At 46.8% G+C, this 25,090-nt stretch overlaps 1 protein-coding gene across 4 annotated transcripts in view; it reads right to left on the bottom strand.

The window, feature by feature from the left end:
- The window catches only part of LOC143943334 (matrix metalloproteinase-18-like), a 1,003,345-nt gene that overhangs the window by 105,169 nt on the left and 873,086 nt on the right, over nucleotides 1–25,090 (bottom strand). For all 4 annotated transcript variants that reach the window (XM_077465042.1, XM_077465045.1, XM_077465043.1 and 1 more), the window contains 2 exons: nucleotides 16,179–16,345; nucleotides 11,852–12,023 (listed from right to left, as the gene is read on the bottom strand). In XM_077465042.1, the coding sequence (XP_077321168.1) occupies nucleotides 11,852–12,023; nucleotides 16,179–16,345 (339 nt within the window). The remainder of the gene's footprint in view (nucleotides 1–11,851; nucleotides 12,024–16,178; nucleotides 16,346–25,090) is intronic.

The following is a 25,090-nucleotide window of genomic DNA, read 5'->3' as shown; positions in this document are numbered from 1 at the left end:
AAAAGTTGGTCCGTCGGATATTCCGACGGAAACAGTCCGATGGAGACCACACACAGTTGGAATATCCAACAAAACGGTCTGATAGGTCACATTCAGTCGGAATCTCTGACCGTGTGTACAAGGGCTTAGAGAACAGCAATAACGGTAGATACAGGGGTATACTGTGCTGGAGGCACACAACACCCACTAACTCCTGCAGATGGCTCTATTAGAAAACAGCAATAAAGGTATATACAGGTGTATACTGCGCTGGAAGCACACAACACCCATTAACTCCTGCAGATGGCTCTATCAGAGAACAGCAATAAAGGTAGATACTAACTCCTACAGACGCCGCAACACTACACAAGGCCGCCACACTGGTGGGCTTATATAGTGTGGGACGTGTACTAAACAGCCTGAGCTATGATTGGCCACAGGCATCCAGCCTGTAGCCATTTATGGCTCTCCTCGCTGCCGGCATTGTGATTGGCCAAGCATGCGGGGTCACAGTGCATGCTTGGCTAATCATGAGCCAGCAATGCACTGCAATGGCTCAGTGGATTGTGGGACGTGAGTGCCACGTGAATTTGGCGCGAACGGCCCACAGAGTTCTGGCTTCGCCGAATGGGCGAACAGCCAGTGTTCAAGTGAAACATGCGTTCGACTCGAACACCAAGCTCATCCCTAGTGGAGATACAGTATATGTATATATTTGGATGTTTCGATATTCTCTTGCATTGTTTGTACATACTGATATGTTATTATGATTTATTTATTTTTTGTTTACAAAACAAAGGTGCTTTATTGATGTCTCATAGGACAATATCCAGTATACAGAGGAAAAATGTACAGTCCTGGGTATATCACACAGTGTTTGAAACAGAGAAAGTAGTTGTATACATACAGGAAGAGCTTAGATTCTCAAGGTTCCACTAACCATATAGCATAGTGGTAGATGCAACCGGTAAACCAACAAAAAACTTTGAACATTGTACACAACACAATAATGCATACCATCAGTTATCAGCTCCAAGTAGAGGTCCAATGAGCCTTGTCGTATATACATCTACACCCTCAATTCATATAGGCAATTGTATACATACCATAAACATACAATCGTAATATTATTGTGATACCTATGTAATCTTGTGTATAAAAACCTTCAACGGCTCTGTGAGTAATCATTTATAACTGGCTCAGTGAGTAATAATTGGTTCTGTGAGTAATAACCTGTGATCTGGCTTAAAGATACCTCCCTATGCTTCCAGTGGAATTGTTCTGGAAGAGGAGGCAGGACTTGAGACCTGAGTGGCAGGCAGCTCATGTGGAGAGCTCTGACCTCTAACTTTGTCAGGGGCAGGCCTCCCATATAAGCTGGTGTCACATGCTCCCAGGGAGGAGTCAGAGAGGAGAGGAAGACAGCATGGAGTAGCTGGTGCAGCCTGGACGTCCCCCTGCAGGCAGGGGAACGTGCCATGTGGAGAGGAGGGATGGTGGAGCCATCAGGAGGAAGTAGGAACAAAGTAGAAGAAGAAGACTGGGTGATCGACTTTCTGTAAGTGAAACATGGAGTGGGTGGAAGCCCAGGGAAATGAATGCAGGAGAGGATGGAGCTACATACTGTGAATCTACAGACCACAGTATAAATTACATAACAGTACTTCCAAAGACTGAGGGATGTTGGCACGTGAGTCATTACGTGCCATCGTTCACAAATAGGCGGTAATGGCCTGTGGCTTTAGGTTCAACACCCAAGGAAATCTAGTCAGTCAGGCAGGAGGGAATTATTCAGAGTAATGCCCTTTTGTTTAACTTTGTTTAACTTGGGAATGCTGTACAAACGTAAGTAGCGGCCAACTGGCAGATGCAGATCAGTAAGTATGACTGGAGGGGATACAGAATTGTTCTAAAGGAAAAGGTCTATGGGTGAAGGCTTATTCAGAGTGACTCTTTATTATCCGGCCTATGTATCCTCAGAGATAATTCTACTAAAGTCTATCTGTAAAGAGTTATTCAGAGTGACTCTTTATTATAGCATTGCACTAGGAATTTTCACAAGAAGTCAAGGGAAGAATTGATAAGCAGCAAAAGAGCATATCAAACAATCCTTTGCCTATCCAAGTTCAAGTTCTGCAAATAAAAGCAAGTATAAAATTCTTATATGGACTGTCTCTATTTCTATGGGTTGTGATGTGTATGGCAGTAGGGGTGATTGGCAAATATTACAACTAAACCAGCAGCTCCTACAGGAGTAGTGTGCTGCAGGGGACCCAGAGCACCCCATCAATAGGAAGTGGCGAGCAAGCCTGCGCTTTTAGAGAAACCCAATAAGGCCTATAATAGCTGAAATGCATCTGGCACAATTGGTTAGTTGCAATGCTGCATAGTATTTTTGAAAGTCTGGGACACCCACACCTCCCAGATGTTTGGGAGCATATATTGTAGATAGAGCCAGCCTACTGCCCTTAGATCCCCAAATATAGTATAACATTTTCGTTTGATCTGCTGAATTGCTGCTAATGGTACCGAAATAGGTAAGGTTCTGAAGTAATATAACAATTTAGGCAGTACTGTCATCTTGACAGATACAATTCTTCCCATCCACGAGACAGTTGCATCAGACCACATCCTCATATCCTCTATTAGTTTATTGAACAAGGCAGGGTAGTTGGCCTTATCAGCCTAGAAGCTAAAGCAAATTTGGTAAAGTCGTGTGAGGGGATGTAATTGTAGCGATGACACTTTGGACAAAGTGTCATTTATGTGTAAATTTAGTTTTTGCCTCAGGACAGTAGTGGGGTTCTGAGGGTTAATTGTGTAGGTTAACTTTGATATCAGTCTGGCTGGGCTGTGTTAGAGTTCTGCCTAGTCATGTGAATGATGAGGGGCACGTGAAAGGCCAGAACCAGGCCTGGTTGGACGTGTTGGGTATCAGCTTCCTCTGAACCAATCAGTGGGTGTGCTGGGCTCCGCTGAGGAGTCTGAGGTACTTAAGATGTTGAAGTCACGTGTTCAGCAGGAGATCCTAAGGACCGAGCAGTCTGTTCCTGTTTCCTGGACCGGGGTAGCCCCGCGAGGGGTCCCGGTCACGGAGCGTTCGATGCTCCGCAACATGCTTCTGTTGGTTAGCCCCAATAGACCTGTCTGGTCTGGGGTAGGGATCCGTCTGTTCCCGAGTCTCGGAACCAGCTGGTCCAAGGAGCAGTAACTGAGGGAGGATTCAAGATGTCCGGGTGTGCTCTCGACTTGGAGGGGCACCTCAGCTCGTGAAAGTGATCAGGGGAGGACTCTTCGGAGGAGAGCCAACAAGCCGGCATCCTGAGAAGTGCCTGGTTACTGAGTTGTAAAGGACATTGATGAATCCACACTTTTTCCAGTACTGTCAAGGAGACAGAGAACGTTCCAGGTACTGAGGAAAAAGGTTCATGTTCGCTTTCAGTTACAACTTGTTCAAGGTTAGCGATTTCTTAAATTCTGAATCAACGTGCTGATTGCCATAATCTCTGGCTAGAGATTTTTTCAGCCTTAAAGCACCCAGCTGCGAGTGGCTACTCTCTGGGTGGTAATAGAGACTTGTTACACTAGCAGTCCAAGGTGCCTGAGTTCTTCACCCTTGCCCTCTGTTTCCATATGAGACTGTATTGTTGGATGTTACCCCTGCAAATAAAAACCTTTCAAAAGGACTTTATTGGTGTCAGCATCCAAAGTTGTTGGGTATCAACCCTGGGAACCCCTAGACGTGGAAGAACAAGCCAAGCGGAGGTAACCGGTAAGCCCAAAAGGTTAAGGCTGCCCTGCAAAGGGTTATGGCAGCTACATAATAAACAGCAAAGAGCGCACATTTATGGTTTTTGCTCCTGCTTGCTATTCCCAGAATATTAGCAGCTAATTACTATTGCCAGAGTTTCTATAGCCATTTAAAAAGGAGGAGAGCAACGTGGGCAACCTTTCCTGGTTCCAGAGGAAATAATTCTGTGGGGGAAATGGCAGGCTGACATTCCTAGTCTGGACAGGGAGACCTGGGATGAGTGTTTCGAGGATGGATCTAAACTGCTGGTTTCATACTTGCACCACTAGGGACGAATCACCCAAAATTAATATTCTGTGGGGGAAATGGCAGGCTGACATTCCTAGTCTGGACAGGGTGACCTGGGAGGAGTGTTTCGAGGATGGATCTAAACTGCTGGTTTCATCTAGATATAAATTGCTGCAAACAAAAATCATGCACCGAATATATTAGACGCCGAGGAGGCTGCATCAGATTTACCCTCATAGGTCACTAAACTGCCCCAGGTGTCAATCCCCAGATAGTACATATCTACACACGTTCTGGTCCTGTCCCCTTATTATGACATTTTGGGCAGAAACCTTTGAGTGTATTAATATCTGTTTGCAACTGACGTCGCCAGTATCGCCTGAACTGGCGCTATTAGGCATTCACAAAGACGACCAGAGACCCCGATATACAAAGTTACTCGTCTCATTTTTGCTATTCTATGGCAAGAAAGAAATTTTAAGAAAATGGGCCTCATCTTCTCCCCCAAGGGTAGATTCATGGGACGTAATAAATGCTGCAAGACCTATGTATAAGATGATCTATGCAAACAGAGGTTGCCCACAGAAATTTGACCGGATATGTTTATCTTGGACTGAACAATTTTAATTCCTTTGCTGAGTAGGAACTGGGGTACCGCCCCATGGTAATGAGACACAAGCATAGAATTGGTAATGCCCCCCCTCCGCATAGATAATGGGGGATGTACATAGGAAACTGTATGTAACTCTCATATACTAACAGTTATTGTTTAATTACTTCTCTTATTCCCTTGTCTTTATTTTTATTTTTTTTAATGATTCTCTTTCTTTATTTTTCTTATGCTTGGACTATCTAAATGAGATCAATGTGTGACTGTTAATTATGAAATTATGTCTTCTCAATAAAGACCAACCGTGTTGTTTTTAAAAAAAAAAGTATTGTGTTAAAGAAGGGAACCAGGAGAGCCACAATTTTTTGGAAATAAAGGGGCGTGAATCCATCTGGGCCTGGCGCTTTGTCTGCCGGGGTCTGCTTGATCGCCAGTAATACTTTTTCAACTGAGACATCCTTTTTCCATGAAATGAAAGTCATGCTGACATGAGGCAGTCATGTCTAGATACAATTTTTGAAAAAAAGGTGTGCAATTCTTTCAAGACTAATTTGTGGTTCTGGGTGAATGAGCCATCAGATTCCCTGATTTTAGGGACATGTGGGGCTAGTCATCTACGGATTAATTTAGACACCAAAAGTTTACCTGGTTTATTAGTTTGGGAATTAAAATTTAGCTTTAGTCCACCGCAAGTGTTTTTCAGCCTTAGTGGTAAGGCAAACATTTAATTCTAACCTAGCGGCCTCAATCTGACCCTTCAAGTCAGCCTGAGGATTGTGTTTTTGATCTTTCAGAAGATCATGAAGCTATTTTTCCATCAGTTTAAGCACAGACTCATGATGTCTGTGGTATCTGCTGGCTATCTGAATCAAGATACCCCTCGCTGTAGCCTTGTGTGCTGCCCCAGTTAATATTGGAGATGTTTGAGTAGGATTGTTCAATGAAAAGTACTCCTTCAACTGGAGTGCTATATCAGTGCAAGTGGTGGGTTTACTGAGATATGATTCATTTAGTTGCCAGGTATAAGAGAAAATGATGACCAGGACAGGTGAGTGGTCAGACCATATGATTTTCAGTATTTTGGAAGACTTGCATAAAGGTATTGTGCCAGAGGATGTGAAGACATGATTTATACGCTAGTAAATGGAATGGACACTGGAGTAGAAAGTGTAATCCCGTTTGGAGGCATTAAATTCTCGCCAGATATCCAGATCATAACCATGCAATAATTTAGCAAATTTTGTTCCCAGTTTGGATGGGTCTTGAATCTGGGAACCTGAAGAGTTATATCCAGAGGAGTACATAGTTATGTTAGAATCCCCACCCATCAAAATGGGGAGAAAGTATTTGGAACAGTGTCTAAAAAAGTTAAATTGGTCAGAATTTGCCGCATGGTACGTGAAGGGTCACCGAGTTACCCTCCAGATCCCCTTTCACCAGTAAATATCTACCCTCTGGATCTTTAAGAACTTGTGTCAGGGAAAAAGTGCATAAATATTTCATGCACGGGGCGTGGCTTGGATGGCCTCCGGAGCGGACGTGTTCTCCTAAAGCTCCCGCAAGGCCTGCCTGCACATCGCGGACTAACACAGCTCCTACCTCTCACTATGGGCAAACCCCGCAAGGACAAGTCGGCGGGATCCCGGGGACACTCCGCTAGGGTCTCCTCCGCTCCGCCGCCGCTTATCACGGAGTATTTTAACTCCGACCCGCCGGCAGGCTCCCATGCGGCCAACATGGCGCCGCCATCACCATCGCCACCACGGGACCGCCCGGCGGACGTCTCCTCGCCTCCACCGCGGGATGCATCGGCCCACAGGTACGCCCCACAGGGGGATTTTACTGCAGGACATGCCTCGCTCTCCCCCCCCGGCCCCCCGGATGGATTCTCTGCCACTGTTGCTGGATGTGGGGTGGGGGGTTTGTCACAGCCGTTCCCCCCCCCCTGATGGACTCCCTGTCACCCCTCCAGACGCCTGGGGGTAAGCCGTCCTCCCCCTCTCCCTCCTGGGACTCATCCATCCCTGATTGGGATCCCTCCTCTCTGCCACAAAGGCCTCTGGCTGGGAGGGACAGGCCTCCCCCCCCTCCTTCCCCCTCCAGGAGAGCTTATTCACAGGCCCTGGTCCATCCCTCGGCTCCACAGTCCACGGAGCCTCTGGAGACCTCTCTCTTACCTACTGGAGCTCAGGGTACCTCCAAGGGAGCCATGCATCCAGCTGGCACCCCCTCCCGTGCGCCCCAGGCTGGTCACCCCCTCCCAACCATCCCCCCGGCTCCCATCCGGGATTCCAACCCTCAGGCTGTACTGGACTCTGATCCTGAACCCGAGGCGTGCTCATCTTGGCGAGATTATGTTCGTTGCATGCCGACGAAACAGGACTTCCGTATGCTTATCCAAGAAGTCCGCGAGACCTGCAGATCCGAGATTAGTATCCTCCGTACTGACCTCCACCACCTATCCGCTAAAGTCACATCTTTGGAAGAGGAGGTGGATGATACCAAGACCGAAATCTCGCAAATACACGAGCACCTGACCGCACAGGCCGCCACCCTCAGGGACTTCCAACGCCACCTTGAAGACCTTGATAACCGGGGCAGGCGAAACAACATTAGGATCTGAGGCCTCCCGGAGGCCACCCAGGATGAGGACCTCCCCGTGACCCTGCAAGCTATCTTTAACAATATTCTGGGCCGCCCGGAACATTTTAAAGTTAAACTGGATCGTGCCCATCGGGCCCTTCGCCCTCGCGGCCCCGGGACCAGACCAAGGGATGTGATCTGCAGGGTCCACAACTACACCCTCAAGGAGGATATTATGAGGAAAGCCTGCAACATGCGCACCATTGACTTTGGTGGAGCCCCTCTCCAACTTTTCCCGGACTTGTCCTGGCTAACCCTTCAGCAGCGACGATCCCTGCAACCGCTCCTTACCTCCCTGAGAGAACGTGATTTCCGGTACCACTGGGGCTTCCCCTTTAGCCTTACTGCAAAGCGGGATGGCCGATCTACCACATTGCGATACCCTGAAGACCTCCAGTCCTTCTGCAAAGCCCTGGATATCCCAGTTCCGCCTACTCCAGGCTGGGATCCTCTGCCGGCCCCCCCTCCTCGTCCGGAACCCTGGATCCAGGTGCCGGGGAGAAGACGCCCGAGGGCCCCCCCCCAGCGGGCACTCTCCCTCCATTGAACACCCAGAGATGACTTCCTGCCCATCCGGGAGCCCCCTCTATATGAGTCAGCTTGTTTATTTCGGGCCCAGTTCATGCACTTTGTTTCATGGCCCCTTTGCCAGTGTTTGCTGCCCTCCCTCCACCCTACAGCTTGGACTTTGCTGCTGAGACTTTCCTGGGGAGACGACCCGCTATGGACTATATCTAGCATGGGACTGGTGGGCTGACTGCTTTAACCCCCCCCCCCCCCCCCCCCCGCCTACCCTTCCCCACCCCTCTTCTCTTCCCCTTTCTCCCCCCCTTTTTTCTTTTTTTCTTTTTGTTTTATTTTCTCTCTCCCGCCCTCCTCCTCCCTTTGTCGCCCACCCTCCCCCCCCCTGGGTTCATGGTCTCGTCGGCTGGTTTCCTCTTATGCTGGATTTTACTCTTGTTGTTTTTCTTCCTACAGGTTCCTCAGTTTTTGTTTTTCTACTCTAGCTCTTTCCGAGCCCTACTCTGGCTCTGGATGCAGACTCCCCATGTGATATGTGCGGGTTTCTACCCCTTTCTTTGTGTTGTTTTTATAGATAGGCTTGTGATGCAGGCAGGCCTTGGAGCGGATCGCCTCCGCCCTGAGTCTACCTTCCTCCCCCCAGGGGGCTCTCCGGACGGTTCCCCGCTCTGGTCTCTTTCGTGGGGACTTTTTCGCCCCTCCTGTTGGGGGGGGCCCTCCGGAGATCCCCAACCCGCCGCCTTTTTTAGGCGGGTTATATTGCATTGGTATTATTGTTATTGTGATGTTGTTAATGTTTTTCTTTTTGTGCCTCCTTTCTTTCTCTTCTCCCTCCTCTCCTCTTCTTACTCTTTTCGTCCCCCCCCAAACGGACGCCTCCTGCCTCTGGAGCTCAGGTTCCAATTCCGAGACCGCATCTCTTCGACCTATGCTTGTGCCGAGGGTGCATTCATCGGCCCCTGGGAGCGCTTGGACCTCCCTGAGTCCGTCAGGTAAGCTACCTCCTCCCCCCGCAACGCACCCACCATGATTGACATACTATCACTTAATGTGAAGGGCCTAAATTCCAATGTTAAACGGAGCCTGTCGCTGCGAGAGTTTAAGCACTCTGCAGCTGACATTATTTTTCTTCAAGAGACGCATCTGGCCAAGACGGGCACAATGGCTTTTGCCCTCAAGTCTTACCCGCAAATATACCTGGCCTCTAATCCTCGGAAGTGGGTGGGGGTGGCCATTCTCTTTAAACAGGGCACCCCCTTCCGGTTGCAATCCCTAATCTCGGACCCGCTCGGGCACTACCTTATCCTTAGAGGCGTTTGGAACGGCGCGGATGTCACGCTTTTTAACGTCTACGCTCCGAATGTTAACCAGATCCCTTTTCTGACTAAGGTGTACAAACGGCTGTTTGAAGCGCCCCACCAGTATCTGATTATTGGAGGGGACTTCAACATGGCTTACTCCCCCGGTCTAGACAAACACTCCCTGGGAGGCGGGAATCCACCCCGGAATGTTGCTAGAAACTCTACCCTTTTTCGCCAACTGACCAGGAAACACGCCCTCTTTGACGCCTGGCGCACCAGGTATCCATCAGCGAAACAATTCACCTTCTATTCCCACCCCCATAAGTCCCACTCGCGACTGGACTATTTCTTTGTTAATGCCCCAACCTTGAGGGCCTGTACGGACTCACACATTCAAGCCATTTCATGGTCGGACCATGCTCCCATCAAACTCTCCCTTGCACTTTCCCCGGGCACTTTTCGTACATGTAACTGGCGCTTGAATGACTTCTTGCTTAAATACGGCCCGACCAGAGTGGAACTGGAGCGAATATTGGAATTATATTTTGCCGAGAATGGCTCCTCTGGGGTTTCCACTTCTTCTCTCTGGGTGACCTTTTAAATTTTTTCTGGAACTATAAGAGACACCGGATCAGCAAATCAGTTCTGTACGCCCCCCGTACCCAGGGCGGCCTAGCATTCCCCAATATAGCCAAATACTACTTGGCTGCCCAGTTGCGTCCTGTGGCCTCCTGGTGTACTCTCCACGCTTTTAATCGCTGGACGCAGATTGAGAAGCTGTGGTTAGCCCCCATTCACCCGAACTCCATGCTTTGGAGCCCGGATATTACACATCGGGGGGCACACCTCCTGGGCCCCATGGCGCTGCTGCGCACGCTTTGGCGGCGTGCGAAATTGTCGTATCCGCTTACTACTGACTCCTCACCGGTGACCTCATTCCTGTTCACGCCAAATATCCCGGACAGCCTGACCTCGCAGATGTCCCACTTTTGGATGAACAGAGACTTATTTCATTATGGCCACCTGATAGACCCCAGAACTAGATTTTTGAAATCCTTCCAGGACTTACAGAACACCTTTAATCTACCCAAACAGGCCTTCTTTAGTTATCTGCAACTACGGCACTATGCCCATTCATTTGTGGCCAACCTTTGTTTTTCCCCTTTAACTGAATTTGAAAAAATATGTTTGGAGGGCTCTTCCCCACAGGGTATGATATCCCGCACCTACCAGCTTCTGATCGCGTCCCCCTCACCGGACGGGCCAAGACATGCCTATATGGGCAAGTGGGAGCAGGCCCTGGGTGAAACTATACCCCTAAACACGTGGCAGCGTATCTGGTCGCAGAAGCTCCATTTGCACACTCTACAAGGAGAACCAATACAAGATCCTATTCCATTGGTATCAGACCCCGGACCTGCTCCACTCCATATACCCACTGACTGACTCCCGTTGCTGGCGCTGCCATAAAGATAGGGGAACGTTACTCCATATCTATTGGACGTGCCCCCTACTTCACCCATACTGGCTGATGGTGCAGTCCTTGCTCCGATCTATCTTTGGCGCTGAGGTGCCCTTGGATCCCAAAATTTATCTGTTGGGTCTACCACCCGTCTCCTTCACTAAAAGGTCACAGAAACTATTGTCGCATGTATTAACCGCAGCCTGCTGCCTGGTGGCCCTAAAATGGAAGCAGACGGACCCCCCCTCCTTATCTGAGCTCCACGCCAGGATCAGAGATGTTAAGAGGATGGAATACCTGACGGCCTCCCTGAATGACACCCTTGATAAGCACGACGGAATCTGGGGGCCTTGGGTCCTATTCGAGACTCCCCCAGCCTACTGATGCATGGTTTTTTTTTCTCATGGGGCTACTGCTGCCTGAAGTGGCTGTTTTTTTGGGACAGCCCTGGGCTCTGGGGGCGGGAGGCTGCCTTAACCCTTTTGCACCCTATTTCTATTCTTTCTCTTCTCTTCCTGACTTAGCTTTTCCCTTCTCGGATGCTCCTATTGCTATATGTTGAAGTGACCTGTCACAGGAGACCCGCTATTGCGGCCCTTTTACTCTATAGTAGTTTATTAGGATCTCAGGGGTCATAAACTTTATGAACCGCCACCTACTCTTACCCCTACTCGGGATGCTGGTTTAACTGACAATCTGATGTTGTGATTATTACTGTACTATGCATCATCCTGTGCTCTTTATTGGGAATGCTCTGTTCTCCTTTTTATGCTTTTTTCCTTTTTCCTGTTCGCACGATTCTTCGTGTTCTTGTTCACCTTTCCTATTTTCCTTCTTTCTCTTTAAGTTCCCTTCCTTTTTCTATTTTTGGTCACAGAAAGGTTTGTTAAATTGACCGGTAGCAGGCTGCAGGAATCTAACTCTCCCGGTAACTGAGTGTCATTGTACTGTAATGCATGAGTTGATGCAATGTTGTATTCTTTGCCTTTGCTTACTGTGGTCTGTGACCGCTTACTTTTATTGCCTGTGCCTTATTGTTCCTTCTTTGATTTCTTTGTTTCACTTGAAATTTCAATAAAATGTCAGTTTTCAAAAAAAAATATTTCATGCACAGGTCATGCAGTTTGTTAAGATCAGCCTAACATAATAAAAAATTCAGAGGACTGCTCTACCACTTCACAAACTAAATATCGGTTACTGACAAACATCCACATCTATGTAGTATATGAAGACCAGTTTGAATTATATCTTTAAAGCTGCACACCATTTATGACGTCACAAAAATAAAATTTTACCTTTGATAAAGAATATCCTTTCTTCACGAATAACTTTACCTCCTTTAGCTACAATGGCAGGCTGAGTGAATGCAGCATCTACATTGTTTGGAATACCAGGAAATCCTTTTTTTATCAATTTTGGATAGCCAGGTTCAATTTTGTAATTTTCATACTTCCAATATTTAGTTCCCTGTACAGCCAGTACAAATGATAGTTAGTTAGATTCTGGCAAAATAAATTATGGTAAATTATACTAATAGGAGAAATAGGAGGAAACAAAAAGGAATACAAAAAGCTAACATTTTTAATAACATAAAGCGAACCTTCAGTCATTTTTTCAGCTTTCAATCTAATAAATCTTCTGCCCTTGTTGTTAACTTTGGATAGTAAAACATTTTTTTTCTGCCAGTAAATATCTTATACAGACCACTTCCTGTTTCTTGTCTGCTCATTAGCCTAGGCCTATGACATCATGCACAGCTTTCTCTCACTCTCATGGGAGTTTGCCGGGAAGGGAGGGGGGTGAGTTTTAAGAGGACCAATGAGAGCTGCAGAGCTGGAGGTGTGCTTCTGCATGTCTATATAAATCCAGGAAGTGAACAGGCAGCAACATCAGTTGCCCACAGTTAAAATGACTGCAGCCAGACTTAATCCAATTGGAAGTAAATGTCAGAGCCTGAGCCAGCCACTCCCCTCCCCCCTACAGCCCAGCGCTCCAGTGAGCACTAGAGGACAGAGCAGTGGTGACTGACATCAGCTGTTACATAATCGTTCAGTTACCGGGCTTAGAGCTGGCAAAGGACAGCTGTAGAATTGGTCCAATGCTGCAGCAGGTAAGTATGTATGTTTTTTTTTGTTATTTTCCTTTAAGCAGTCTGATATAAATCAGATTTTGTGCCACATTCAGGCCCCGTTCACATAAATGCAAATTGGATGCGCTTTGAATCGCATCATATTTGCATGACATGTGAACCAAACCAGCTTTTGATGGAGCCGGTTCACATATCTGTGGTGCAGTGGCAGTACGATTTCATTGAGAATTTGAAAAGAGTCCTGTGTGTTTTCTGGGCACTGCAGTGTGATTTAGATGCAAATTCCAGGCCCATTGCTTTCTATTGGAACACATCTGAGTCGCACATGTCCTCAGTTTTGAACAAAAATTAATATACAAAATAGGGCCCTTTGGGTATGGTGTGAATTTTATTGTGAACCCTATGCCAAAATAAAAAAAAAACTGTGTGGGATCCTCCCCAAAATCCATACCAGACTCTTATCCGAGCATGCAGTCTGGCAGGCCAGGAAAGGGTGCACGCCCCCCTCCTTAACCATAATAGGCTGCATGCTCTCAACATGGGGGGGTGCTTTGGGGCAGCGGGAGTGGGGGAAAGGGCCTCTTCCCCATAACCCTGGCTGGTGGTTGTGGGGGTCTGCGGGCAGGGGGCTTATCGGAATCTGGAAATCCTCTTTAACAAAGGGGCCCCCCAGATCCTGCCCTCCCCATGTGAATGAGTATGGGGTAAATTGTACCCCTATTCATTCACCAAAAAAAAGTGTCAAAAAGAAATAAAAACACAGACAGTTTTTGACAATTCCTTTATAAAAACAACAAAAAACATCTCCCCCAGTGTAGATCCAGTGTCAATCACGAACACTGCCGACTTAAAAAAAAGTCTGCTCCCTTCGCTGGCTCCCGCCATCTGCCTGCTCCACCATCTGACCGTTCTTAAATAGCTAAGGGAAGGGGCCACCGGGCTGCATCACCGGGTGACCCCGCCCATATGACATCCATCAGTGCATGCTGGGTCCATTATATGACAAGGGGGCGGGGTCAACCGGTTATGTCATATCGGGGGCCCCACTCCTTAGATATTTAAGAACTGTCAGATGGCGGAGTGGGCAGGTGGCAGGAGCAGATATTTATTTATTTTTTGGGGGGGTGGTGGCGGCATTCATCGTGATTGATGCTGGATCAATTTTGGGGATATTGTTTTTGTTTTTCTTAATAAAGGAATTGTCAAAAACTGCCTGTGTTTTTATTTATTTTTGACACTTTTTTTGGTGAGCGAGTAGGGGTACAATGTACACCCTACTCATTCACATGGGGGAGGGGGAGCAAGATAAGCCCCCTATGGTTCGGGGGGGGGGGGGCTCGCTCGTGTGTCCCTCTCCTTTCCAGGATGCATGTGCGGGTGGGACCCCACTCCATTTTTTTTATTTTGGTGCGTGGGGTTCTCCTAAAAGATAATTTCACTTTTTTGGGAAGAATTTCACTTTTCATAAGCATTTTACAATGCCATTTCTGGCCTAGCCATCCCAATGTGCTTTTCTCTCACTTACCTTATCCACAGAAGGTTTAAAATCTTTTTTGTATTTTTAAAAGGATTTTCAGCTTTCATCACTTCCTCAGCTTTCACTTCCTGTTTGGTCATCTCCCAGAAGCCTTCACTTCCTTATTGCATCAGAGAAGAGGATGTGATGAGGTGTGTTCACCACTATGGACCACACCTTCCTCATTATAATACTACCTTCCACCCCCTTCCTATACAATCTGATTGTACAATCTCCTTTACATCTCCCATCAGCTATGTAGTACAAGGGTCTGTCTGATTTGATACAGATTAAATGGATAGTTCAGGTGTGTCTGCCTATTCCATAGTTGTGGTAAATCTAAAGGAAATTATACAGATATTGTACAATCAGCTTGCTTAGTGTATGGCCACCTTTATACAAGTGCATAGGAGAGAGTGGATGGAGACACTTAGTTGTCAGGCCTCAGTCACATCTCCACATAGCAAAAACTTACATTCCCTCATGCTTTTGTTTTGGAACGTTTTTACTCTTCACACGTAGGGCAGCCCATTCACTTGAATGGGCTGCCCTACATGTAACAATCGCACCAGAGAAGCACCAGAATTTTTTTTGAAGCAGAGCATGGTGCACTACCACAGTTTTTGATGTGTTTGCTGCACTCATGGTGCCTGTAAAATGTAATGACAACACAAGCACAATGCACATTTGCAGCGTTTCTGAAACGCATGGCAAAGTGCACATTTTCTGTGTGGTTTGCCATGCATTTGGAAACACACAGATTTAAATGGAGCAACCATGGTTCTTTTGTAAACCATTTCCACTTTCAGGCCCCACTCACCCACAGAGTAGTGGGAGCACATGTTTTTTGGCTTGTTTTTTCAGTGGAGCCCCATTGTTCTTGTGTAAACCATTTCCACTTTCAGGCCCCACTCACTCAGAGTAGTGGGAGCACATGTTTTTTGGCTTGTTTTTCCAGTGACACACATAGGGCAGCCCGTTGACTTCAATGGGCTGTGCTACATGCGGCAAAGTAGCTCATGGGACATTTTTGCACTTTTTTTTTACTGCGTTTGTCACCTGTTTTTCATATATTTGGTGTACCTTTAACAACTAATGACACTAAAAGCGCAAGTAGGTGATTTTAGATGTTTAAATGTGGCCATACGATATACAATCTGATTGCACAATCTCTCCTTTAGATTTACCAAAACGATATAATAGGAGGACATACCAGACCCGGAGGGCCTGGTATGGATGAGGGGGCATAGTGTTTTTTTTCTTTATTTTCCATTGGCAGCAATTTTTTGGTTTGATGAGTCATTGGTTGTTAAGGATGCCACAGCCGGCTTTCAAACCCTCTTCTTAACAACCAGCTATTGTTAAAGACGGCAGTGGCCACCGTCTCTGAAAATTCACATCTGAACCGTATGTGGAAGCTGCAGTTGAACAGCTGCTTTTTAAATTTGCAGTGAAAACAGATGGGGAATTGGCACCGGACATGTGTAAACCTAGCCTCAATTGGTGTTTCTTCAACTTGATTGCCCAGTGGTTGATCAAAGATAGTGCCTAGTCATAGTTAGTAAGGTTGAATAAAGACACCAGTCCATCCAGTTCAACCTCAGTGAGTGTCCACAATTGTCCCTATCCCTGTACATTGCACACTCACATTGGTCCCAACCTACCTGCATGTCTTTGGAGTGTGGGAGGAAACTGGAGTACCCAGAGGAAACCCACGCAGGCACAGGGAGAACATGCAAACTCCAGGCAGGAAGTGTCATGGTTGAGATACGAACCATTTACCCTTTTTATTGCTAGGTGAGAGTGCTAACCACTACAACACTGTGCCGCCCTGGTGGATTAATCATTTGATTCGTTTCCATGGAATTTTACATTTTGAAATTGAGATTAAACTGTCAGATTGCTACACGTACGAATAACATTGGGGTTCATTGCTCCATCAAATGTTATTGAGACCTGGCTAAAAGTGGTCATTGCCACTGTATGGCCAGCAAATTAAAATGTATCAGAAGAATACCTTGAAAAAGAAGATTTTTCCATCTTGATTGGCAACTGGGTTTTGCATCCTTATGGCAGCATCAATGGAAGCTGGGAGCTCTTTCCATTTAGACGATATCAGCTGTGGGTATTTTTTTTTTGGTTCCATTGGCAGTTTTCCATGGCTAAGGTCCCAGAAATATTCACCTATAAAATATGTTGTCTGATGTTAAGGTCATTTGCACACCACAAATAATGTTACATTACATTTTGGGATTGTACTACATGGGATACTCAGAACTTGAAGAACTGTAAACTCCGAACAGCAAATAAGGACCTGCTAATGTCTCTGGTTACCCTAATCCAAATGTAGTACTGAGCTCCAACAGTGGGAGTGATAGTGGAGCAATAGCAAAGCAACAAAGTTCAATACAAGAGTACATTGAAAATAGAGCAACTGGCTCTATTTCATGGCATCTGGCTGCTCTAGGCCCAAATTAGAGATAGGATGGGGTGCCCCTGGCTGATTGCATTTAAGCTTCCCCCTGGTCCCAGACATGTGAGGTATTGAACTCCACTGCCCTCTTGTCTTTGGATGTGTAGTTGACTTTTTGAAGGCTTCCCAAGATCGACAATGGCTACTGTTCTGGCCTTCTGCTGAACAGACTGTACTAGCTTTGCTATGGTCAGCTAGGCCTAGCTGTGACCAAGACTGGGCAATATCCTAAAGGCCAGCACTGGTGTCTCCCCATCACCGGTGTCACCCCAGACTCTGCTCTCAGACTGCCGGGCTTTTGTGGATATATGGATTGTTTCTCCACCCTCTAGGCTCTACCTCCCGAGGAATTGGTGGAAACTTCTGCTTTGGGGTGTGACTGCACACAGGCAATCAGCAGGTCCCAGATGGGAATCATTGGCTGAGACTTGCGTACAATTACAACGGGTGCCATGTGGAATGCATGCGCCCTAAATCCGGATGGAGGCAGTGATGGTCCCCATGTGGTTAAGACCATATGAAGCCATTTATTATCACATATTTGTTTGGCTCTTTTTTACATCATAACGATAACCAAATTCACCCAGATGGCCCTGATCAAAAGTTTACATACCCTGGAATGTGTGACCTTGGCACAGACAAGGTAAAACACACAAGTTAAAATGGCAATTAAAGGTTAATTTCCCACATCTGTGGCTTTCCTTTTAAATTTCAATTAGTGTCTGTGTATTTTGTGTGGTTGAAATGATTGGACTTGTGTCTTTTTTCAACCTGATTATGTAACTATATAAATAGTCAATGAGTTTGTTAGCTCTCACGTGGATGCACGCAGCAGACTAAATACTGAGCCATGTGTAACTGTAAGGTAATTGAACTTTATAAAGATGGAAAAGGATATAAAGATATCCAAAGCCTTGAATATGCCAGTTACTACTGTTCAATCATTTAAGATTAAGATGTGGAAAATGTAGGGATCTCTTGATACCATGCCCAGGTCAGGTAGACCAAGAAAGTTTGCAGCAACAACTGCCAGAAGAATTGTTCAAGGTAGAAACAAAAACCCACAGGTAACCTTAGGAGAAATACATGCCGCTCTGAAAAAAGATGGTGTGGTTGTTTCAAGGAGCTCAATTTTGAGAATACTTGAACAATTAGCTGCATGGTCGAGTTGCCAGAAAGAAGCCTTTACAGCGCCAATGCCACTAAAAAGCCTGGTTACAATATGCCCGACAACACCTTGACACAGCTTCTGGCATACTGTAATCTGGAGTGACAAGACCAAAATAGAGCTTTATGGTCACAGCCATAAGCGCCATGTTTGGAGAGGGGTTAACAAGGCCTATAGTGACAACAATAACATCCTCACTGTGAAGCATGGTTGTGACTCACTAATGTTTTGGGGGTGTGGGAGCTCTAAATGAAAGCAACATATTTGCAGGAAATACTGGCAACCAATTTGCATTCTTCTGCATGAAAGCTGGGCATGAGACGCTCTTGGACTTTCCAGTATGACAGTGTCAGAAACCATGAAACAGACAAAGACAGAAGTACAATCAAATCACACTCGTTTATTAACCACTTGCCGACCGCCGCACGACGATGTACGTCGACAGAATGGCACGGGCAGGCATATGGGCGTACCTGTACGTCCCTGCCTTCCCGCGGGTGGGGGGCCCGATCGGGCCCCCCCCGGTGCCTGCGGCAGTCGGTATTCGTTCGGGAGCGATCCGGGATGAGGGGGCGGCCATTCATTCATGGCCACCCTCTCGCGATCGCTCCCGACGAATGAAAATGCTCCGTGACATCACTTCCTCTCCTGTAATGTAAACACAGGAGAGGAAGTGATGTAATCTCTCCTCCGTGTCGGTATTTTTCGTTCCGACACCGAGGAGAGAGGATCGGTGAGTTGCACCAACACGACACTACACAGTAGAACATGCCAGGCACACTCACACCCCCCCGATCACCCCCCCCAATTACCCCTGCCCCCCAGTCACAGTGACACCAATGTCATTTTTTTTTTTTTTTTTTTTGCATTGGTGTCATTTGTGACTGTAATAACTGTTAGGGCAGTTAGGGTTAGCCCCCTTTAGTTCTAATGTACCCCCCTAACCCCCCAATAAAGGTTTAACCCCGTGATCACCCCCCGTCGCCAGTGTCACTAAGGCTGGGTTCACATTGCAGCGGTTTATGAGAACGAATGTGATTCACACCGCACTGCAGTGCAAATCACATCCGATCTCTGTGCGATTCGAGTTCAGCCATACAGATAGTATGGCTGAATTCACGCCGCACCCGCCGCAAATTCGCACGGGACCCTTTTTTTGGTCCGCAGTAGAATCGGATCGCATGGGTGTTCACACCATGCGATCCGAGTTTGCAGATCGCACTGCGATATGCGAACTGATCTGGGGGTGTCATTAACATTTCACTGACACTCCCAGCAGTTCGCATAGGGCAGTGTGAACTGGCGCCGGGAGGCATGCGATGCGGGAACCCGCCGCGGATTTGTGGCGTTCCCGCATCGCTCCAGTGTGAACCCAGCCTAATAAGCGATCATTTTTCTGATCGCTGTATTAGTGTCACAGGTGACGCTAGTTAGGCAGGTAGGTATTTAGGTTCGCCGCAGCTTTTTATAGCGCCAGGGACCCCCATATACTACCGCATAAAGCCCCCTGATTGCCCCCTAGTTAACCCTTTCACCAGTGATCACCATATAACTGTTACAGGTGACGCTGGTTGGTTAGTTATTTTTGTATAGTTTCAGGGCACCTGCCATTTATTACCTAGTCTCACTAGTGTACCCCTAAATTTAGGGGTGTCTACTTTCCAAAATGGGGTCATTTGGGGGGGGTTTGTGCCATCTTGGCATTTTATGGCCTTCAAAACTGTAACGCCCTTAGAAAGCCTGAAGGCGGTGCTTGGTTTTCGGGGCCCCGTACGCGGCTAGGCTCCCAAAAAGTCCCACATATGTGGTATCCCCGTACTCAGGAGAAGCAGCAGAATTTATTTTGGGGTGTCATTTCACATATGCCCATGGCATGCGTGAGCAATATATCATTTAGTGACAACTTTGTGAAAAAAAAAAAAAAAGTTTGTAATTTTCCCGCAACTTGTGGCAAAATGTAAAATATTCCATGGACTCAACATGCCTCTCAGCAAATAGCTTGGGGTGTCTACTTTCTAAAATTGGGTCATTTGTGGGGGTTTTGTGCCATCTTGGCATTTTATGGCCTTCAAAACTGTAATAGGTAGTGAGGAGTGAAGTCAAATATTTACGCCCTTAGAAAACCTGAAGGCGGTTCTTGGCTTTCGGGGCCCCGTACGCGGCTAGGCTCCCAAAAAATCCCACACATGTGGTATCCCCGTACTCAGGAGAAGCAGCAGAATTTATTTTGGGGTGTCATTTCACATATGCCCATGGCATGTGTGAGCAATATATAATTTAGTGACAACTTTGTGAAAAAAAAATTAAAAAAAAATTAAAGTTTGTAATTTTCCCGCAACTTGTGGCAAAATATAAAATATTCCATGGACTCAACATGCCTCTCAGCAAATAGCTTGGGGTGTCTACTTTCTAAAATGGGGTCATTTGTGGGGGTTTTGTGCCATCTTGGCATTTTATGGCCTTCAAAACTGTAATAGGTAGTGAGAAGTGAAATCAAAAATTTACGCCCTTAGAAAGCCTGAAGGCGGTGCTTGGGTTTCGGGGCCCCGTACGCGGCTAGGCTCCCAAAAAGTCCCACACATGTGGTATCTCCGTACTCAGGAGAAGCAGCAGAATTTATTTTGGGGTGTCATTTCACATATGCCCATAGCATGTGTGAGCAATATATCATTTAGTGACAACTTTGTGTAAAAAAAAAAAAACAAATTTTTTTTTGTCATTATTCAATCGCTTGAGGCAAAAAAATAAAATATTCAATGGGCTCAACATGCCACTTATCAATTTCCTTAGGGGGTCTACTTTCCAAAATTGGGTCATTTGGGGGGTTTTGTACTGCCCTGCCATTTTAGCACCTCAAGAAATGAGATAGGCAGTCGTAAACTAAAAGCTGCGTAAATTCCAGAAAACGTACCTTAGTTTGTAGATGTGACAACTTTTGCGCAAACCAATAAATATACAGTTATTGACTTTTTTTTTACCAAAGACATGTGGCTGAATACATTTTGGCCTAAATGTATGACTAAAATTGAGTTTATTGGATTTTTCTAATAACAAAAAGTAGAAAATATAATTTTTTTTCAAAATTTGGGGTCTTTTTACGTTTATATTGCAAAAAATAAAAATCGCAGAGGCAATCAAATACCATCAAAAGAAAGCTCTATTTGTGGGAAGAAAAGGATGCAAATTTTGTTTGGGTACAACATTGCATGACCGCGCAATTACCAGTTAAAGCAGCGCAGTGCCAAATTGTAAAAAGACCTCTGGTCATTGACCAGCAAAATGGTCCGGTCTGAAAGTGGTTAATAAAAATAAAAAGGTAAATAGAAAAAAGCATAGTCTTGCATAGCCAGAGTCCTGTAGCCAGATCGGGTAGTCGGCCAGTCCAAAGTTCATTAACCAGATCAGGTAATCAGCCAGGGCGGAAGTCAGGGATCCAAGGAGAGCAACCGCAAGCAGGATAAGAAGCCAGGTGGGATGTCAGCAAGCCAGTCTTGAAACAAACAGCAGGAGATGGTTCTCTGTGATGTGACCAACACGAATGCAAATAAAAAAGTGAGCAGGAAGGCTTTAAATAGGCAGGTCAGACGAGCATTATTGGGAACAGCTGGTAACTGTGGAAAGAGAAGAGAGCTGACAATAAGCCGACAGCTGAGTGGCCAGCCCAGAGGAGGAAGGGCTAAGCCAGCCCTGACAGTACCCCCCCTCAATGACCCCTCTCCCTCGGAGGGCCTTCGGGCTTGAGGGGAACCGTCTATGGAACTTGCGGAGGAGAACAGGGGCATGTACGTCAGAGGATGAAACCCAGGAGCGTTCCTCCGGACCGTACCCCTTCCAATGCACCAGGTACTGTATGCGCCCACAGAACCTACGGGAGTCAACAATGGATTGTACCTCATACTCCTCATGGTTCTCAACCAGAATAGGGTGAGGACGTGGCGCCAAGGTGGTAAATCGGTTACAGACCAACAGTTTCAATAAGGAGACATGAAACACATTAAAGACAAAAGGCTCGCCAGAATCGGGAGACAAACTGACTGCCCTTGTCCGAGACAATCACCTTGGGTAGCCCATGTAAGAGAAAGATCTCCCAAGCAAAAATGGAAGCCAGTTCCTTAGAGGTGGGCAACTTCTTAAGTGGAATACAATGACACATCTTTGAGAACCGGTCAACCACCATAAGGATAACAGTGTTGACTTGGGAGTTGGGCAATTTCACAATGAAATCCATAGACAGGTGAGTCCAGGGCCTCTCTCCATTGGGTATGGGTTGTAGGAGGGCCACTGGAAGGTGTAATGGAGTCTTACTCTGAGCACACACGGGACAGGCAGCTACGAAGGCAGTAACATCAGCCGGTAGACTAGGCCACCAGAATTGTTGGAAGATGGCCCAAATGAGTTGATTCTTCCCAGGATGGCCAGCTGCCTTGGGAGAATGGCAAGTCAGGAGCACTGCAGTATGGAGACTCTCTGGGACAAAGCAGCGGTCACAAGGTTTACCAGGAGGAGCATGGACCTGAGCAGCAAGAATTTTATCACCCAAAGGAGAAGTAAGACTGGTGCGAACCGTAGTCAAGATACGATCAGGAGGAATCATAGGAATCAGAACCGACTCCGACTTGAAAGTGGAGGAAAATTGTCGTGACAAGGCATCAGCCCATACATTCTTAGTACCGGGTAAGAATGAGACAATGTAATTAAAGCTCGACAAGAAAAGAGCCCATCGCGCCCTTCTGGGAGAGAGTCGCTTAGCCTCAGACAAGAATGTAAGATTCTTATGGTCAGTAAGAATAAGAACGGGCACAGTGGTACCTTCAAGGAGATGTCTCCATTCTTTCAGGGCTAAAATGATTACCAACAGCTCTCTGTCACCAATCTCATAATTGCATTCAGCAGGTGACAATTTCTTGGAAAAGTAGCCACACGGTTGCAAAGTTAGGACGTTAAGACAGAAGGGCGCCAACTCCTTTTTTAGAAGCATCAACTTCTAGGGTAAAAGGCAACGTAGGATCAGGATGTGCCAAAACAGGAGCAGAAACAAAGGCAGCCTTGAGAGTCTCAAAGGCCTTAATGGACTCCGGAGACCAACTCTGTGGGTTACCGTCCTTTCTGGTCATATCAGTCAGAGGCTTGACCAGAGATGAGAAGTTACGAATAAACTTCCTATAAACTAGTTGGCAAAGCCCAGGAAATGCTGCAGAAGACGTAAACCCATGGGTCGAGGCCACTGTAGGACTGCCGCCAGTTTCTCTGGGTCCATCGAAAAACCAGCAGTGGAAATGACATAGACCAGGAATGTAACCTGTTCACGATGGAACTCGCACTTCTCCAGTTTACAATAGAGATTGTTCTCTCTTAGTTTCTGAAGTACACGACAGACATCTGTGTGGTGGCTCTCCAGGGACTTGGAAAATATGAGGATATCATTGAGATAAACCACCACACACAATTGCAACAAATCTTGCAGGACATTGTTAATAAATTCCTGGAAAACTGCCGGGGTGTTACAAAGGCCAAAAGGCATTACCAGGTATTCATAATGGCCTGTTCTGGTATTAAATGCAGTTTTCCACTAGTCGCCCTCCTTAATGCGCATGAGATTGTATGCCCCTCTCAGGTCAAGCTTTGTGAAAACCATTGCTCCCTTGAGGCGGTCAAATAACTCCGTAATCAATGGAATCGGGTAGGCATTCTTAATCGTGACGCTATTGAGACCCCTATAATCTATACAAGGTCTCAGTTCACCGCTCTTCTTTTCACAAAGAAGAAACCAGCACCAGCAGGAGACGAGGACTTGCGGATGAAACCTCGAGAAAGTGCGTCAGCAACATGGCCTTATCCTCCAAGACCGACAAAGGGTAAACTCGGCCATGAGGAGGTATGGCACCAGGTTGAAGGTCAATTGCGCAATCATAAGGCCGGTGTGGAAGCAAACTACCAGCTTGACCTTTATCAAAGACATCGTCAAAATCACGGTACTCCTCCGGCAAGGAGGGGAGTGAAGCGGTGCTCAGGACCTTGGATACCTTCAGGAAGCATGTCTCACTGCATTGTGGTGACCAGGAGAGAACCTCAGCACGGAGCTAATCAAAAGAGGGGTTGTGCTTCTGTAACCAAGGATAACCAATAACCAGCAGAAATCTGGGTGAGGAAATAACTTTGAATTGGATTATCTCATGGTGAAGAGCCCCCACGGCCATGGACACCGGAACCGTCTCATGAGTCACATGAGCAGGCTGTAAAGGTCTCCCGTCAAGAACCTCAATGGCCAGTGGAGTGTCACGCAGCTGCAGCAGAATCGAATGCTGCCAAACAAATGCAGCATCAATGAACAGGCCTGCAGCCCCAGAGTCGATTAGAGCCTGTCTCTCGATGGACGACTCGGCCCAAGAAAGCGTGACCAAAACCAGGGGCTTATCCTTCTGGATAACTGGGGATGAAACAACTCCACCTAAGGTCTGTCCATGACAGGACCTCAAGTTTCGGGCGTTCCCTGGACGGGTAGGACAAGACTTCAAAAAGTGACCTGCCTGGCCACAATCTCTCCCTCCTCCTAAAGGCTCTCTCATCCGCAGAGAGAAGCGTGAAGCCCAGGTGCATGGGTTCATCTTCACTGACCAACTCGGTACCAGGAGGCATTGGAGGTGAGGGAGGCATGGGTGAGACTACAAAGCTCGGAGGCAAATGTACAGGAGGCTTCCGCAAGCGCTCCTTAAGAGAAAGTCTTTCTCTGAGTCTGGAGTCAATGAGGATGGCAAACGAGATCAAGCTCTCCAGCTCAGTGGGTATATCTCGGGCTGCTATCTCATCCTTGATGGAATCCGAGAGACCATGAGAAAAAGCAGCCACGGGGGCCTCATTGTTCCAAGCAACCTCTGCTGCCAGAGTACGGAATTCAATGGCGTAGTCGGCAACAGTTCTCATACTCTGTTTGATGGACATGAGGCACTTGGCAGCAGAAGCGGAGCGTGCGGGAACGTCAAAAACCCTTTTAAAGGAAGCCACAAACTGAGGGTAACTCAAGACAACAGGTTTTTGCGTCTCCCATAGAGGGTTAGCCCAGGCCAAGGCTCTCTCAGAAAGCAAAGATATCACGAAACCTACTTTGCTTCTGTCCGTGAGAAACGCCTGGGGCAGCATTTCGAAGCATATCTCAACCTGATTGAGAAACCCTCTGCATTGAACTGGATCGCCCCCAAATCGCAGGGGAAGCGGAGCAGAACCAGACATACCTCTTATAGAGGTAATACTCAAGGCAGGTGCCTGCACAGAGACTGGCGAAGCAGCAGGG

The sequence above is a fragment of the Lithobates pipiens genome, unplaced genomic scaffold (assembly GCF_037356315.1).
Source record: "Lithobates pipiens isolate NorthernLeopardFrog02 unplaced genomic scaffold, aLitPip1_a1.2 Scaffold_30, whole genome shotgun sequence".
Lineage (NCBI taxonomy): Eukaryota > Metazoa > Chordata > Amphibia > Anura > Ranidae > Lithobates > Lithobates pipiens.
Note: the sequence above shows the minus strand (reverse complement) of the source record. Positions and strands in the feature narration are given on the sequence as shown.